This window comes from Telopea speciosissima, chromosome 10 (genome assembly GCF_018873765.1).
Source record: "Telopea speciosissima isolate NSW1024214 ecotype Mountain lineage chromosome 10, Tspe_v1, whole genome shotgun sequence".
Taxonomy (NCBI): domain Eukaryota; kingdom Viridiplantae; phylum Streptophyta; class Magnoliopsida; order Proteales; family Proteaceae; genus Telopea; species Telopea speciosissima.
In genome coordinates this window covers 54,255,257-54,272,824 of record NC_057925.1, presented here as the reverse complement: position 1 = coordinate 54,272,824, position 17,568 = coordinate 54,255,257, and the positions used below count along the sequence as shown (strand labels likewise).

The window sequence follows — 17,568 nt, the reverse complement described above, 5'->3', positions numbered from 1 at the left end:
CTTTAGATTGTTTTTGCTTTTCAGTTTTCACATCTCGGATCTTATTTATTAACAACAACTCAGCCTTATCTCAGCTAAATGGGGTCGGCTACATGGATTTTTTTCCTTCAATAAGCTCTATTCGAGGTCAACTTGATACAAGGCCTAAGCCATGCATGTCTTTCTTAATCACTTCTCTTGAGGTAATTTTAGGTCTACCCTTTGCTCTTTTAGTTCCTTCAATCTGAATCAAAACATTCATGTTGTTATGTGTGGTACTTGAGCTGACCCCTTACTGGTTATCAAATGTGTTTTAAAATAGGCAAATGATCTACGTATCTCGCCACCTACAATAAATTCATTTATGATGGAATCACCATATTATGGATCTCCTAGTATATCTCATCCCTCTGATTCTAACACTATAATGAACCTGCCTGGTTTAATTGTCGTAGGAGTTTCTGAACCCGTTTCTAAATTAGTATTGTGATACTTTAACATTTTGATACATGGACTGAGTTTTCTAACAGATGCAATTTGCATAAGTGTACAAGATCTCATGGAGGCAGAACTTTTTGGTCTTCTACAAGGATGGGAAAGAGCTAACAAGGAGCAGATCCCCATAAGACATGTCTGGTTATGCAACAAGCACCTCTTTCAGCTTTTTATTTCCAAAGACTCTTATCTTATGCCCTAAAACCTTATACATAATTTTTTTGTTTTAGTTGAAAAAACTGACAACTTTGAAAACATTACTTTTCATCTTTATAAGCATCTTGCCTGGTCCAAGGCTCCTCCACTATTGTACTTACCTATTCAAGGTTTATATATATGTTTTTTTTTTCATTAAAAAAAAAAAAAAAAAAAACCTCCTCTATACTAAAGCATTCAAAGGCCTCTCTTGAGCATGACTATGTCAACTCAAATGACTTTTTCGTACCTTATCATGTATCAGAACTACATCCAAATCATCTCTAATATGATCGTCCCATACTTTATCCTTCATATTTTTCACTCATCCATCTCAACATCCTCATCTTCGTTATACTGAGTTTATCGATATGATGCTTCTTAACTGTCCAACATTCCACATCACACATCATAGTTGGTCGTTTGGCTTTGTTGTAAAATTTTTCTTTTAAGTTTTAAAGGAATACATCAATCACACAACACTGTGGATGTACCTCTCAACTTCATCCATCATATTTTAATTCTTTGTGAAAATCATCCTCTATCTCACAATTTTTATTTATGATTGAGCCCAGATATTTAAAATAATCACTTTGCAGAATCCCCTCTTATCAATTTTCATCACCTCATTATTTGTTCTAGTGCAACCAAAGTTACATATCATATACTCCGTCTTCATTTTACTTATTTTAAAACCTTTTGATTCCAAGGTTGATCTCCATAACTCTAACTTGACGTTAATACCTATTTTTGCCTCATCCACTAAAACAATATCATAAACAAAAAGCATTCACCAAAAAACCTCATCTTGAATGTCTCTAGTTAAATCATCTATGGTAAGCGCAAACAAATAAGGGCTTAAAACTGATCCTTGATGTAACAAAATTGTAATTGAGAATTCACTATCTTGCCCCCCCTTCTTTCCTCCCACACATACATTTCTTACATTTGTCACCACACCATCATGCATATCTTTAATTATATCTATATATTAATTTGAAACACTTCTCTTCTCTTGTACTTGTTGGATTAACTATCTAGGGACTTTATCATAAGCTTTTTCTACGTCAATAAGTTACCACATGTCGTAGATATATACAAAAAATTAGATTGTTTGAAGTAAAAAAAAGCTTCAAAGAGGATGAGAGTAAGAAGGCACAAGGTCCAGATAAGGTTCCAATAGAAATGTGGAAAAACTTAGGAATTTGTGGTTTATCTTTGGTTAATCAAACTGTTTAATAAACTATCCGATTTTATTTACCATGGTAAAAAAATCATCCTAAGCTGCTAGAAATGGAATTTTTTTTTTCTGACTCGCTTCAAATAGGGTTCCAATGAATCAATTTCCCTTATCAGATGCTGATGGGTTTGCAAGTTGGTTTGCTTTTTGATGGAGTTGTGTGTCTGACTGATGTACACAACTCCAGTTTTGAATTACTCTCATTAGGTCCGCATCCATCAATGGATCTAGAAATGTATTCATATCTGATCAAGATCAATATTTGGATTGAAGCTGATTAGGAATGGGGTCTTTTGCTTCAGCTTTTACGTGTAACTTGTAAGGTTAATAGGAGAGCCAGTCTAGGAACACACACTTGAGTCAACTTTGAAGATTTTCTACAATACTTCCCAAACTTGCATGTTTTCAAGAAAGACGATCAATAAAACTTACAGAACTGTTCCTTCCACCCACGACCCACAATCTCATTCGCAGAGGACAGAGGACGGGAATGGATATGAGGAGGGTATTTTGGAAGATACCAAAATCCTAGGAGGGAATTGTGAATCGTAGGATGGTGAGCGACTATCCTTTATAGGTGGAGGCAAACTGTAACTTTAACTTTTGGAAAAAGTTTTCTGTCACGCTGCTTAAAGAGAAAGAACAGCAACCAATAGCTAAAAGAACATTCGGTTCCTTCGCTCTTTTTTTTTTTCAATTATTCTTTTTAAGGAAAGTTGCGTGAAGGAAAAAGACATCCACAAATAGCTATCAAAGTCAAATTCTATTTACAACTAATCGATATTACCTTGCAATGATATCCAAATATAGCAGTCAAAGTCTACCACTATTTACCAATAATCGAAATTACCTTGCAAATATTGCATAAATATCATTTCAAGACCATTCCACGCAGGAATTGAAGAAAGATCTAAAATCGGATTAAAATCCTCTGTAATGCAGACCTGAAAGCTCGACACATTGAAGAAACTTCTTCCAATGGTGCAAGCTGAATGCAAAGTAGTTCTTTTTTTGAACAGGGGATTTCCCCTATTCCATTTCGGTCACGAGAGAATTTCCAAGAGGGAAACGGTTTAACTATAAAATTCCAAGAGAATTTCCAGGAGGGGAATGGTGTAATTTGGTCCACAATATGTTACAAACAGCTATAAAATTTTCAAATAACATCGAATAATAGGGTACAAACCATTGTAGGAACAGTCACCTGGAACCATGGATAGTAATACCAGGTTGGAATCGGCACAGGCCGATATTGGTCCGTATCGGTAAAAAATGATCAAAAAAAGATTTTGCTAGGTCAGAAAGTATTTTAAAAATATGAAAAGCAAAAAATAAATAAAAAAAATCACAACACCTACCAATCCGATCCCAAGATTTGGGCACTCGGTCGGAACAACTATAGACTAATACCCTGACAGCATGAGTAATATTTGGGATCAGTATAGGCCAATACCAATCCAATCCGGACGATTTTGACCGATCTGATCCGAAATTACCAACCGTACCTGGAACATGCAAAACATGTCACTACAACTATACTTAACACTGTAAATTCTCTTAAACTTAAATAAATCCTGCTAAGATCATGAATTGCAAAGAAGATCCAAAATTGACTGGAAACTACTGTTACCACACTTGAAACAGTACAGAACAATTCAGTAAGGACAATCCTATAATGGATTGACAGAATTCCAATGGTGTCATCTAGAATAGAGAAGTTCCCTTTCCCTTCTTGTCCCCACCAATCTCAAAATGCTTGCACCGCTACAAAAACATACAACAAATGAAACACTAATTGAGACCAAAAGGCAGGGGAAGTAGTAGAAGAAAGAAAAAACACCAACATATCATGTCAAGGATGCTAACCTTGATGGCGTGCTGGGACACATGTTTGCAACCTTGGCATTGCAGTCTGAGTACAATCTTCTTGGTAGTTTTAGCCTGCAGGGTTGGAAACACCATTCAGCTTAATCTCATCAAAGTTCAAACAATAATCTTGCGAGTCAATACACCAAACAACCTCTTACTATTAGGAACACAATGCATGCAAAATGGGACAGAAGTTCTTTCATCTAAAGAAGCATGCATAAAAATAAAAAAAATAAAATAAAAGGAGAGAAGAAGAAGAAAAAAACTGCTGGAGCTGAATTTCACCTTCTTGTGGAAGACAGGCTTGGTCTGTCCACCATAGCCAGACTGCTTACGATCATAACGACGCTTCCCTTGGGCAGCAAGGCTATCCTTACCTTTCTTGTACTGGGTGACCTTGTGCAAGGTGTGCTTCTTGCACTCCTTGCTCTTGCAATAGGTCTTCTTTGTCTTTGGAACATTCACCTGTAAATGTAAATCATGTTTTGATCAAGTATACTCTTGTAAAAGATGGAGAAACAAATCTATTCTGTAAAAACAAGAACTATTGCATATGACGTGCGACTGTATACTCTCAACTATGATATTCCGTCGGCAAGATTTAGTTCTTAATAATGGTCCTGTAAGCTGCTAAATAAAAGAAGGCGTGTAAATAAGAAGAAAAAATAAGAAAACATTGACGATACACCTAGGAATTGAAGGAAACCATGCCATGGCCCATGGGAACAATTAAGTTAAAATTTTAATCCTTCATCAACCAAAACTATTACAATCTGCTTAACATAGACACTTGAGAAACCAACTCCTACTAAAACTTTCAATACTCTTTAGAACATGAGAACGTTACCACTCAAATACCATCACAAAACTATACATGTTGGTCTTCCAGCATGAAGAACAGTTGTAAAAATCCCAACTAAACCTGCGGACTCCAGTGCTCAAGATGATGTTACACTGCCGACTCTAAACCAAACTAATTACAGAAATACTACTGAATTACAAGGTTGAAGAGAAATGGAGTAACAATAAATCATTGGATTTGTCCCATTATTTCAGCCACCCTCAAAACTAAGCACTAGTAATTCTTGACAAAAACCAGAACCAATGGACCCTGGTATGAGCATGAAATTCCTATAACAGTTAGAGGAGATTGCATTCTATATTTTTTTCTTTGATTTCCTCTTTATTTGCATTTAACCAATATTTCTGCTATATTATATCCCTCACTTTGGTACATTACCTTTCTTTTTTGTACATAGCAAGGAGGTGTATTTTGTATGGAAGGTGGACAAAAGCAAACTAGCCAACACGATGGGACGAGAACCTCAATGGGTAGCATTCAAATTATATACTAGGATATAAAACAGTTATTTAAAAAAAGGAGTGGCACAAAATTATATCAAATAAAAATTTGCATGTTTTGATAGGCCTTCTCAATAGAACAATTCCTTGAATATCCATTGAAAACCAGTGATTAAAAAAGCTTTGGCAGGTTGATGGCAGTTTGCCACCCAGATATACCATTTGACGGTGATCCCGGCACCGATTTTCAGAATGCTGGTTTTCAGGTATTATATGATTAAACCAAGCAGATGTTTCATATCTAACCAGAACATTCAGAAGCTAAGATACAAACAAGAGTTATGAATATACTATAAGTGTGAATGTGTGATGCTACAACTTTCCTCTCCTACCAATAATAATGTTCACTGAAATAAAAGTGGACAAATATCCATTGCCTAATTCCTGACTTAACATTGTTAATGTCAATGCCAACAGACCCAAAAGGAAAGGTTTCATGGCAAGAATCTGGAAAAATAAACAATAAAAAGTAATTTTAAACAAGATGAAAAATAGTCCCCAGCAAAGAGAGGATATGATCAAACCAAGTTTGACCACCATAAGAACCAGAGGAGACTGGCTTCCAACCAATGCTTATTATGGTTTTGAATAACTAAACAAATTCAGTCATGAAGTGAAATATATCTAAATTCATTGGAATAACCACCAGTTAATCTAAGTATAAAAAAAAAAAAAAACTCCTCGTTCACTGGCAGGGGTGGGAAAGTGATATTTTTCAAACAACCAAATGGAGCCTGCGTCAAAATTCATAATACAGCAAAACATATGCTTTTAACTTCCCATAAACCTTGAGATTTGCAAGAATAACTAGAGAGATTTCGAAGCATGGTACTGATCAATGAATGAATTAGTAAAAAACGAAACACAAGAACGACAAGGTTTTTGGACTTCGAATACTGCAACCAAACTAATTAAAGATATCATCGCAGTCACAGTTATTCTGAGCGGCTGAGCCACAAAATGACACCGACAAGATAGAGTTTCTTCAGATTCTAGAACAGATTAATCTTAGTATTACAATGAAAATGAAAAGATGCTGGAGACATGAACGAATCAAAAAGGCCTGTTTAGAAGAACTCACCATGGCTCCAAGTAGATGTAGATCAACAGCTAGGGTTTTCAGATCCTCCCTCTTCTGTGACTCGTCGAAGTCCAAAGCACAACTAAAAGAGACAGATATTACCAACACCCTTTAAATACCTAGAACCCTTTTAGGGTTGCAAAATTGGAGGCTATAGTTTGGTCTGGTCGGATCGGTTTTCATGTCGGTTTAGAAACAAATGTAAGCAATTTTAGAATCGAAACAGAAACCGGTTGTTTAAAATTGAATTGAATTGAACCGAATTAAATTGGTTCGGTTTTTTTTTCAAACCTCGAAAATCTTTCATCGATTCAGTTCGGTTGTTGTTTTAATCATGAAACCAAAATCGAAACACATTTTCCATTTTTTATATTTTAATTAATGTGGATGATAAATTTTATTTCATTTTAATGTTTAGAAGAGTTTAGTGGACTTGACAAACAAAGGATTCTTTTGTTATAGAGATGTAAAAAGTATTTCTAAACACTTAAAATATGAACCAAACCGAATCAAAAGCGATTTGATTTTGGTTTGAAAACACAGATTACTATTCAGTTCGATTTTGATTTTCACATGTTGTATCTTGAATCAAATTGAACGGACCAAAGAATCAAAACTGAACCAATGGAAACCCTAAAATTTAAGGTAGCGTAGCGGGCTAATAAACGGTTTGCCACTATCTTGGTTATTAAATGGGTCGTGGTTGGATCTGAGCATAGGTACTAAACCAGTGAACCTTAAGGGAGATTAAAGTGTTCATGGGCCTAGGGTGTCGATTTAGAATCGAAACCGAAACCGTCCATTTAAAACTGAATCGAACTTAATCGAATCAAAATAAATTGATTCAGCTTTGGTTTCCAAAGCTAGAATCTTTTTTAGGTTCGGTTTGGTTTTGGTTTATGCCTACAATTGTACCGCACTGAATTACCTATTTTCAAACCGAATAAGGAACCGTATACAATTATATTCTTTTTTAGTTTTTTAATCAAGTTTAGATGATAAATTATTTTCCATTTTAGTATTTAGGAAAAGTTTTGGTGGACTCTATGATCGTAACGAATACAAATTTTTTATTGGTGAAGATGTAAAAAAACACTGGTCCTATTTTAAAAATGTATTTCTATTCTCGATTTGATTTGATTTTGGCTTCTACATTTTGTTTTTTAAATCGAATGACACCCTTACATGGGCCATCCATAAGCTAATGCTCAGCCCAAATACTCATCAAATGAAAAATAAATGCTGGGCCGACCATATATATTTTTCTTTCTTTTTTTCAAGTAATGCGACCACATATTTTTCTCTTTTTTTTTTTAATGTAAATCCAATCATATATTTTTCAGTTGTTCATATATGTGCATGTAGCCATGAACCTTTTTGTATATTTATCAAAAAGAAAAAATGTACCTTTTTGTGTTTATCCCCTAGATTTGAGACTTTCAAAGCTTCACTTTGCCACTTTTTCTAGGTATTTAGGGTTTGGTTCCAAGTAGTGGCAGCGAGATCTAGATTGGGACCAAGTCCTGGATTGGTTCTAGAATTGAACACTTTAAGCAAATCTGGTTTATTCAATTCAGATCCGGGTTGAACAAAATTTTTATCTCACGAATACATTTTTTATCTCACAAATCATTATTTTCTACAAAGCAGTGATACAGCTACAACAACAACAACAATATATCATACAAGGACTAACAAATGCTCAATAGCTACTATGGCTCCTATAGATTAGAGACCACCTACAAAAAAGTAGAGAAATGACTATGCATTATGGAATATCATCTCCAAAGCACAGTCTTGGTCAAACAACCCTGGTTTTGCCCAATCATCAGTCACCTTGTTTCCAGCTCCTCGATTTCCATTGAAATTGAAATTGTAGTTCTAGATTAACAGACAAGAAGTTCATAGAATCGTATTCATAGGATTAACTTAAGGATTAAGTCTTAGGGCAGTAAAAACCTAAAAGGTAAAAACTATTAGGGTTTTAACTAGGTAGGTAATTCTGTTCCGATTTGACTAGTTGAGTCATTTTAGTGGCTAGATCTGGATCTGGGCTGAACGGAATTATAAACACATCTTCTTAACCAGATTTTGTTCGGTTCGGATCCGGATTCAGTTTTTGGTTTCAATTCCACAATGACACCCTAAGTTTTGATTGATCTTATTGGTCAATCTTGTCGGGTTCAGTCTTTTAATGGTTCCTAAAAACCAAAACCAATACTTAACTTACAAATGGTTCGATCTGGTTGTATGTGATCAGTTCAATTGGAACGGTCTGATTTTTTAACACCCCTAGATTAAGTAGACCAAAGCCCATTGATACATTTTGGGCTAGCTGTCGCTGGTCTGAACCATAGGACCGCTACTGGACTCAGACTCAAATTATTTTTGTCATTAAAAATGAAAAAAAAAGTTTTCATTTACAAAACTATTCATCGTATCTATCGATTAACAAAAATAAACAAAACTAAGTTAGAATTTACAAAAATATACAAAACAGTGGTTTTCATTAGGGGTGTCAATGGGTCGGGTTGGGCCGGGCCTGCCCTAAACCCTGACCCGACCCTAGAGTCCTTAACCCTGACCCTGACCCTGACCCGACCCTGCCGGGGTCGGGTTGGTCCTGATTTATGGCACCGTCCACGTCTCATTAGACCATGTTTTTGTAACATAGGATCTCAACCTGTGGGCCAGCTAATAAATATGTTGAAAAAAATGACGTGTGTATGGACTCTCTCTACAATTGTAACGATGTCCCCTCAATAGGCCTGGAACCTTATAGGGGCTGCAACTAAATAACAATCATGTCAGTGACTCTTTTTATGGCCCTGATCAAAATAGTAGATGATCTACTCTTTTTATGGGTTCCCACTTCATGATGATGACAAAGTTAGTAGTTATCTCTGTACAATTCTCTTCTGTTTTTTTTTTTGTTAAGAAAATACTTATATTAAGTATATAATATATATATATATATATATATATATATGTAATATTATATACCTATAATTAATACAGGGTCGGGTCGAGCTAGGCCCAGGATCTAAACCCTGACCCGACCCGACCCTGCCAGGGTTAGACTATAACTTAACCCAAACCCGCCCTCAGGGTCGAAAAATCAAGGTCGGGCCCGGGCCGGGCTCAGGGCGGGTTCGGGCCAGCCAGGCTTTATTGACACCCCTAGTTTTCATTCATACTTCAGCTTCCACATACCACTGCCTCCACCACCATCGACGCAACCACCACTTCCACCACCACCGACACAACCACCACCTCCACCACCCTCAACCCCGGATCTTTATCCCCTCAATTTGTGTGTCCCTCTATTTCCTCAATTCCATCTAATAGGGGGATAGAAATGACCACCTTATCCCCTGCCCGAACACACTGGCCGAGGTGGGGTCCACCTCCCTCTATTAGAGGGAATTGAGAAAATTGACGGGCAGACAAATTGAGGTGATATTTTTTCCCCCAACCCCTGTACTCCTTCCCCACCTTGCAACCACACCCCTAATCCGCCCCACCCCCTCCTATCATTCAATGAGCATATATCCCCACCGCCCAACCCTTGTATCAGGCATCCATATCAATTTCTCTCACAACTCTGTTCTTGTTCGATTCCCAGTTGACAAGCAGCCCAAGTGCCTAATTCATAGTAACATACACCACAAACACAATCGTGCACACAACCATAGAATTCAATTTTTGAATGTGGCACTTGCGTCTTCTGCTGTTCCTCTTTGATGATGGTTTGATGTGAACTTCCTCTTTGTTAGAATTTAATCTTTAGGGCGAAATCCTGATCGCAAATCATACAGAGAAATCTAGAACACGATGTAACAATTAACTGAGAAGATTGGATGTACCTTACACCATTCGTATGTTGGAGATGATTTCAATACTGTTCTTCACGATCATCTCATTTTAAAGGAAAAAGCTAGAATACAAAGAGGATTAGATATGTCCCTCTTGTACTTTCAAATGCACCACCTTTATTTGTTGTACAAATAATGAAATGGACATGTCTTCCATGTCATTATAGGTTTAAGAAAAAAAAAGTTTGACAAGTCTTTGAAGGCCGTTGAAATATCAATAAAAAAAAGCTATAAATATGGTAGACCATGTGATTGAGAATATGATTGCCTTACCAAGGGACCCCAAATCCACTAATAGTTAGCCCGCCAAATAATCAACCATATGGCCAAATCTAAAGACCAAAAGATTGCAATCGATACACGTTTGCACCAAGTATCACATGCATAGGAATGGTACTGTAAATTGGGCTAAGCCAGGCCGGGCCAACTGTGGGGTCTCAACCTTAACTAATCCTTACTCAATTTTGGGTTCAGATTTCTATTCCTAGGCCTGGCCCACTACCTGGAAATTTCAGCCCACAAGCCCAGAAGATTTCAAGCAGGCTTTTGGTAAGCTCGGGATTTTTGGGCCAAATTGCCCAGTAGGAGGATAGAAAAGATTCCTAGTACAGGCATTGTGACATTTTTCCCTAAAAAAACAAATCTAAAACCAACTTTATGAAAGGGAGTGTCCTTGGGTTGGAATATAACTGATAATCAGGGTGGGCTGTCCATTATAATAAGAAGCCCACTCAAATGTTTACTAATCACTTGCCAAGTGACAACTCATGCAATGGCAATATTAATCAATTCCCTCATTAAGCTTGTTTAGATGGTTTTCTTAATCATTAAATATATGGTGAATGTTAATAACTAGAATCTTTTTTTTTTTTGGGGGGGGGGGGGAGAAGAGGAAAGCATTAATGAAAATGTGTTAATCATACATTAGCCCATCAGGTCCAAAGCCCATGCCTGAGCCTGGCCCATTTAATATTCAGGTTATCATGGCAAACCTGATAACATCCCATTTGTTACTCATGCTACTTTGCGTGGGCTATAGTGAAAAACTTGGCTGCTCTCCAATCTTTCAGAATTACAGTTGATGCTAAAGTTTGAACTAAACAAATGATGTTGCAGATACAGTTCAGTTCTGGACCAACTTGGTTCAATAATTAATTTGATCTCATTACACTTTCGATTAACCGAGTTCAATATTTAACACAGGAAGAGGGTTTCTGATGTCACTAGTGTGGGGAAATCTTTCATACCACACCAATTAGGATACGTGAATGATTGAATCACTTCATCGATAAAAGATTATGTGATTTTGAGAAGAGAGTGTGTCAGAGATTAAGAGAGCGTAGAAAAACATTTCATTGACGACATGGGGATTTTTTTTTTCTCTAGATCATAAATTCCAGGATATGCCTGCCATGATCATTACTTCACATTTCATTACTTGAAAGGGTTTGTGTGGTATTCAATGAAAGCCCACCTCAATTCTCATGCCACTTAATGAGTCAAAAACCACCTCACCTCTCATGCCACTTAATGAGTCAAAAGCCACAAGCCCCAATAAAAGGACCTTTAATTGAGCCTTTATCGTTTACGGTTCTCTGTCTGGTACAGTTTCTACAATTCTCTAACAAGGGGGACGAAATAACCATTCCACCCCCTGATCGAACACTCTGCCTAGGTGAGCGCCACCCCCCTCCTGTTAGAGGACTATAGCAATCGTACCAAACATGAAACAGTAGACGATAAAAATTCCAAGTTTAAAAAGGTTCAACCAAACGCAACCGTGAAGGGATATTGGATACAAAGATGAACATAGATCTATGGTTCACTCAAAACACATAAAACACTACAAAGGATTTAAAAATGGAAACTGGCAAGGGAGGGAAAAGCTGAGAGTATTTTCACGTGGGTATCTAAATATAGTCCAAATTAAGTGAGCAGCTTAGTACAGACCCTGGCCTTAAATTAAGAGCTTAAATAAAGTAACTGTAAAGGAGTCATTTTCATGAAACCTGATCTCTGATGTTGATGGATACAATAATGTCCCCAAGTGGTCCAACTGCAAACCCATTACCCACCCAAAGAGTGGAATCAGAATTCCATCTCTTCTTCATGATTGATTCACCATTCCCAAAAACTAATTGCCAATGAACAAACAGATGAAATAAAATATGTTCAAATAGGCTCTCTTAGGCATTTCATCAAACAGATGAAATAAAATATATGGAATAGGTTCTTAGGCATTTCATCATCATCTTCACCTCTAGGTATAAAGAAACTAACTAGGTCCCAACTCCCTATGGTATTCTTAGAGTATTAAGTAAGGGAGTGAGAATTCAAAGTTTAGTATAAAATCATAAGGAATGTGGGCAGGAGAAGAGGGTGAGTGAGAGAATATGAGAAATGTGGTTGGAACCTGTGCTAGCTATGCACTATCTCTCTTCCTCCCACTCTGTCTACCATCTACATTCACTTAACCGGGTGGGAATCTATAGAATTAGATAGAATGGGACCTATTGGATATAGTTTTACCAGAGATAGCAAATCAGGTGGGAGAGATCTTTCTTTGTTATCTCTTTTTCCTTATTTTTCTAAAGAGTTTGAAGATTGCATGTGAAGGTGTTAAAATGATCTAGATTCTTTTCTTTTTGTCTCAGACAAGACACATAAAGAGTTGTTACATTAGCAAGTATATATAGAAGAAGAAGAAGAAGAAGAAGAAAGAAGAAGAAGACCACATGGAATAGCAGAAGCTTTTATATGAAAAAGACAGTCAAACACACAAGGTCTAGCTGCCATAGGTGTCATAGACTTCTAGGCTACAGAAGGAGGGAAGGGTCCCCCCACACCCCACCCCACCATTTCTTACCTCACATACCTCTCAAGTGTAAAATGTGTATAAGGAAATCCCAACCAAAACCTAGTAATGGAAGTGATTGATTGGATTCTAGGTTTAATTTGTTGTGAAACAATGAGACTAAACTAGATTGGGAAAAGATTAGGTTTTTCAAGTTGGATAGTAATTAATCCAAGAAAAGATAACTTATTTTGAAGAAGGAAAGAAGGGCATTTTCCTTAGATGATTAATGGTGATGTCTACCCATTATTAAGAAAGTCTCAAACACAAAGAAAACAATTTCCATGTACTTGCTTGGAATAGGAAAAGAAGAATGCTTATCCTGGTAATGAAATAGAGACAGTGCAGACTGAAGACCAAGATAAAGTTGACCATTGACTGCCCAGAGAATCCAATACCACTTATATATATGTATGTGGTGGTTTCATATCTAATAGCCAATCCAGTTGCCGAGAGAGAAAGAGAGGCACAAGTAACGATGCTTTCTGTTCAGAACTAATTAATTGTGCAATTGCTTTAAGGAGTAATCTGACCGTTAAGAGCAATTAAGAGGGGGGCAAGACAAGGGAAAACTCAAAAAGCTGTATTAATGAGTGGGGGGAAAGGCATTTTTCCTTATTGTGGAGATCAGAAACCCAAAAAAGATTTGTGTTGAGAGCCCATCCTGGGCAATAGGTACTGTGAAATTAATTTGAGAAAATTGATGGTGTTGCCACCTCCAGTGCTCTATCACATTATCTAATGGCCTGTATTCACTGTTCAGGTATTTAGAACCTGCCATACATCAAGAAATATATAGGCTTTGATCTATTGTAATCTAGTGGTTGTGGATTCGAGTTGGGAGAAGTGTCTTCATAAAACCGAGGTAAGATTGCTGTGTATGTAATGACCCTTTTCAAACCTCGCAATGGTGGGAGCCTCATGCACTGGATACACCTTTAAAACACAAGTGAGATCCTTTTGATGGGAATCTATCAAATTGGGTTCATATCATTGTTCTAAGTATCAATATCAAATCAGCTAATAAATATCAATATTGTTGGAGCTTGATATTGATACGACAATGATACAGATCAGTCGATACAGTCGAAAGTGGATTTTTTTAAGCGAAAAGTGATACTTTGGTCTCAAATTGGACAAATATAGACTAATTCAACTGATACATATCGAAATTGTATGAGACCGATACTAATACTAATACCAATAACTAAAACCATGGTTCAAACCAATAAATGAGCCTTGGCGTAACAATTAAGCCTGTTGGTTGCAAGTTCAAAACTTGGAAGCAACTACTTCTACAAAACAAGGGTAATATTGCGTATCTTGGCGCTTTCTACACCCTGCTATAGCAGGAGCCCAGTGTATTAGGACGCTTTTTGATAAAAGGGAAAATTGTTAAGAAAATAAATTACAAAATAAGTAGGGTTTGATTTTCTTTTATTTCTATTTTTAAACCTACTTATTTTGTAATATTGTTTCAATAAGTAGGTTTACAAAAAAAACTAGGTATAAAACAATTATTGTTTTTAATTGTTTTAAAGGATATTGCTGGATATTTTTTTCTTTTTAATTTTATGATTGGAGGTTGCTATGGCTTGGTTCAAATAAGGGCTGGTCACAATGATTGATGATCTATGGTCTAACTCTCTACTTAAATTCAACAATTTTTTAATATTTTTTTTCTTCACTTCCAAACATAGCTTAAACATATGAACGAAAATAATGTCAATGACTCAGTGAAGACGGACCAGAAAGAAAGATCTTTTAAAATTTTAATCTTCCCTAATTCCTTAAAAATGTGCGGTACAGTAGTTCCTGATGAAAATATCTTTTTTTGGTAAAGAACCAAAAACAAGATTTTCATAATCTTCATAAGGGAAACATAAAAAACAAAGGTTGAAGTGTTGTTGAATGAATGAGGCTCCAAATAAACCCTTTATCAGAGATTTCCGAATCTCAAGGGTGTGTACTCTGCAATAATAGGGAGATTGATTTGATATTCGAAGTGTGACTTTGATGGAAGTCTTTCTGCCTTCGCTTCTAACGTCAGTCATGACAACACTACAATTGTCATCACCACTCATCAGTGGACTTTAAATGATCTTCCCCATACCCCTTTGACGGGAAAAACTCACTGAACCTCTGACCCAGTTTCAGGTCGACCGATTCAACGTCCGCATATATACGAAAAAAAAGAAAAAAAAAAAGAGGGGGCGGTTGGTGAATTGTGGATTTTAAATATCACTACCTACACTCATGTGGAGGAGAGTGAGAATTGAGAATGCTTTCAATGGATAGATGAATGAATGATGATTGTTGCTGGAAAAATTGTACCTTCACAATGTGTGATCATCAGCACATAATAAGATGACAAAAGAGTAATTATAGATAATCGGAGTTGGGTTCGGTTGGGATTCTCCGATGCTTAAGTTAGTATTCTGCATAATAAGTGGGAATCGAAAAAACAAAAAAAAAGAAGGAGAGTTTTGTCCTTGTGGGTAGAAGGTTTTCTTGGGGAGTCCTACAATTGAATCTTGAATTTGTCAGTTCGTCGAGTTCATAGCCACACGTCAATCATCCATGGGTGTTATGTGCCATCCGATGTTGATCATTTTTATGTATATGAATGAGAAAATTGAGAACTCAATCTTATAAATTATGGAACCAAGACTATAACAATTCACATTAAATCCCTTTCATAATCAATGTGGGATCATTGATATGAGACTAGAGAGTGAGAGAGAGAGTGTGTGTGTATTATATCGGTCAATTGACTTTAAACTTGAACTTTAGGGGTAGGTTTATGAACAAGACGATTGAAAGGAACGGGGAAAAGAAAATTATCTCCTCTAGTTCTCTACGTGGCCTAGTTCCTCAGTGCCTCTAATAAGGATGGTGGACCCTACCCAGGCAGAGCCCCGGGGAAGGAGATATGCATATGGTATGATATGAGATGAGGCAATGTCCATCGATCCATCAGCCCCATGCATCTTACCCTCCTTATTAACCCTCTCTCTCTCTCTCTCTTTCGTACGTACTGTGTTTTTTCCTGTAAGAAGAGGAGAGTTCAGAGACAGAGAAGATAAATTATGAGTTATGAGTCCCTAACTTTTATATTGATGTGGGGGACCCACCGCACACCTAAACACATACACAGACACACAATAAGGAATGAATAAATAAATAACAGAAAGAAAAAATAAAAACAGAGGTGAAGGGCACCGAACTTGCTTCCTGGGATCCTTTTGATGATAGAGGCGGAGATGGACATTATAAGGTATTCGTTTGGCTTTGGTGAGTGACACTGGCAGACAGACAGAGAGAGAGAGAGAGACAGAGAGAGAGATGAATATTATTGATAAAGGATTCTGAGACTTGGGCTTTTCTTTCTCTGTTAATATAAAGGTTGAAAGAATGATTTAATTATTAAGAACTTTTTGATAGAAGCGAAGCAGTGGGAATTTGAATAAAGGGCAAAGACAAGAAACGAGGGAGAGAAAGAGAGTTGGAATAGTTTATCTGTCACACACTCACACCTCATCTGTCGAAGAATTTTGGGGGAAAATGAATGAATGATCCTCTGCAAATTCATATCGATTATTTATTAATTTATTAATTAGGGCACTACTGATCATGAAGACTGGAAGACAAAAAAAAAAAGGAAAGAACCGAAATAAGCTTCAATTCACACTTTCACACACACCCCACTTTAGTACTTTACACTCCATTTTCTTCCCTATTAGTTCCAGTGGAGAAAGACAAAAGAAAGGTTGCGAAGAAGAAAAAAGTGAGATTCCCGTAAACAAAGTAATTTATAATTTATCATCTTAAGTAAAAGAATACTTGAAAAAGTGATTCAATATGTTAGACAATTTAAATGAATGAAAAAGCTTGATTTTAAGCCAAAAAAGAACGAGGATTTTCATTAGATAACACTCAATTCTCTACTTGATGTAAGAGGAAGAGTCACTGAGTTAGGTTTGTCCTTTGTCTTCTTTGCTCAGTCCATTGGAAAATCTGATGCCCATTAAAAGATTTCAATATGAACTCAGTATAATTTGTTTAGGAAAATTTTGATATTTTTATTTTAACTGTATTTTTCTTTCTTTCTTTCCTTTTTTTTTTTTTTTTGTGTGGTGCAAACACCCCCAACCCTCCTCAGTGAGGGGAAGGGGGAAATTTATTGATATATCATCGAATAGTACGCATGGAAGAAGAAGAACACATCTCCATAATCTATGGATCGGAATTACGTCAGACTTTCGCACCCATTACCGACAGTGCTCTCCTAGCAAGGACCATCTCCATCATCTCCATTTGTCTTATAATTTTATTATTTTGTTTTGTAATTATTTTCCCCTTTCCTTTAGAGTTTCATATATTTATATATTCATTTTAAAAATCTATGCCCCCTTAAAAGATCACAATATGAATTCATTATCACCCTAGTACATCAAGGACAGACCAAGATGGACGTAATATGATGTTTAAGTTCATAACCACGCTGCTCTTTAGACATATAACAGATAAGACGGGTTGGGTCACTCAAAAGTTGGTTCGGATACGGATCTTTATCCCCTACAATTCTCTGCTCGATCCAATTCTCCTAGTGCCCCTA

The 17,568-nt window shown here is 36.5% G+C and overlaps 1 protein-coding gene across 1 annotated transcript; it reads right to left on the bottom strand.

The window, feature by feature from the left end:
* Nucleotides 1–3,455: 3,455 nt before the first annotated feature.
* Nucleotides 3,456–6,304, bottom strand: LOC122641564 (60S ribosomal protein L44). Its single transcript, XM_043834840.1, has 4 exons — nt 6,222–6,304; nt 4,064–4,243; nt 3,776–3,850; nt 3,456–3,673 (listed from the first exon to the last, which is right to left on the bottom strand). Exons 1-4 carry the CDS (start codon nt 6,222–6,224, stop codon nt 3,614–3,616), a joined length of 318 nt encoding a protein of 105 aa, XP_043690775.1. The 5' UTR covers nt 6,225–6,304; the 3' UTR covers nt 3,456–3,613.
* Between the last annotated feature and the right edge of the window lie 11,264 nt (nt 6,305–17,568).

Bases quoted from the DNA above. Each gene is read 5' to 3' on its own strand.
- LOC122641564 (XM_043834840.1), bottom strand. The intron at 3,851-4,063 runs GTGAAATTCAGC...CCAACCCTGCAG, and splicing joins AGCCTGTCTTCCACAAGAAG to GCTAAAACTACCAAGAAGAT. The intron at 3,674-3,775 runs GTTAGCATCCTT...ATGTTTTTGTAG, and splicing joins TGTCCCAGCACGCCATCAAG to CGGTGCAAGCATTTTGAGAT.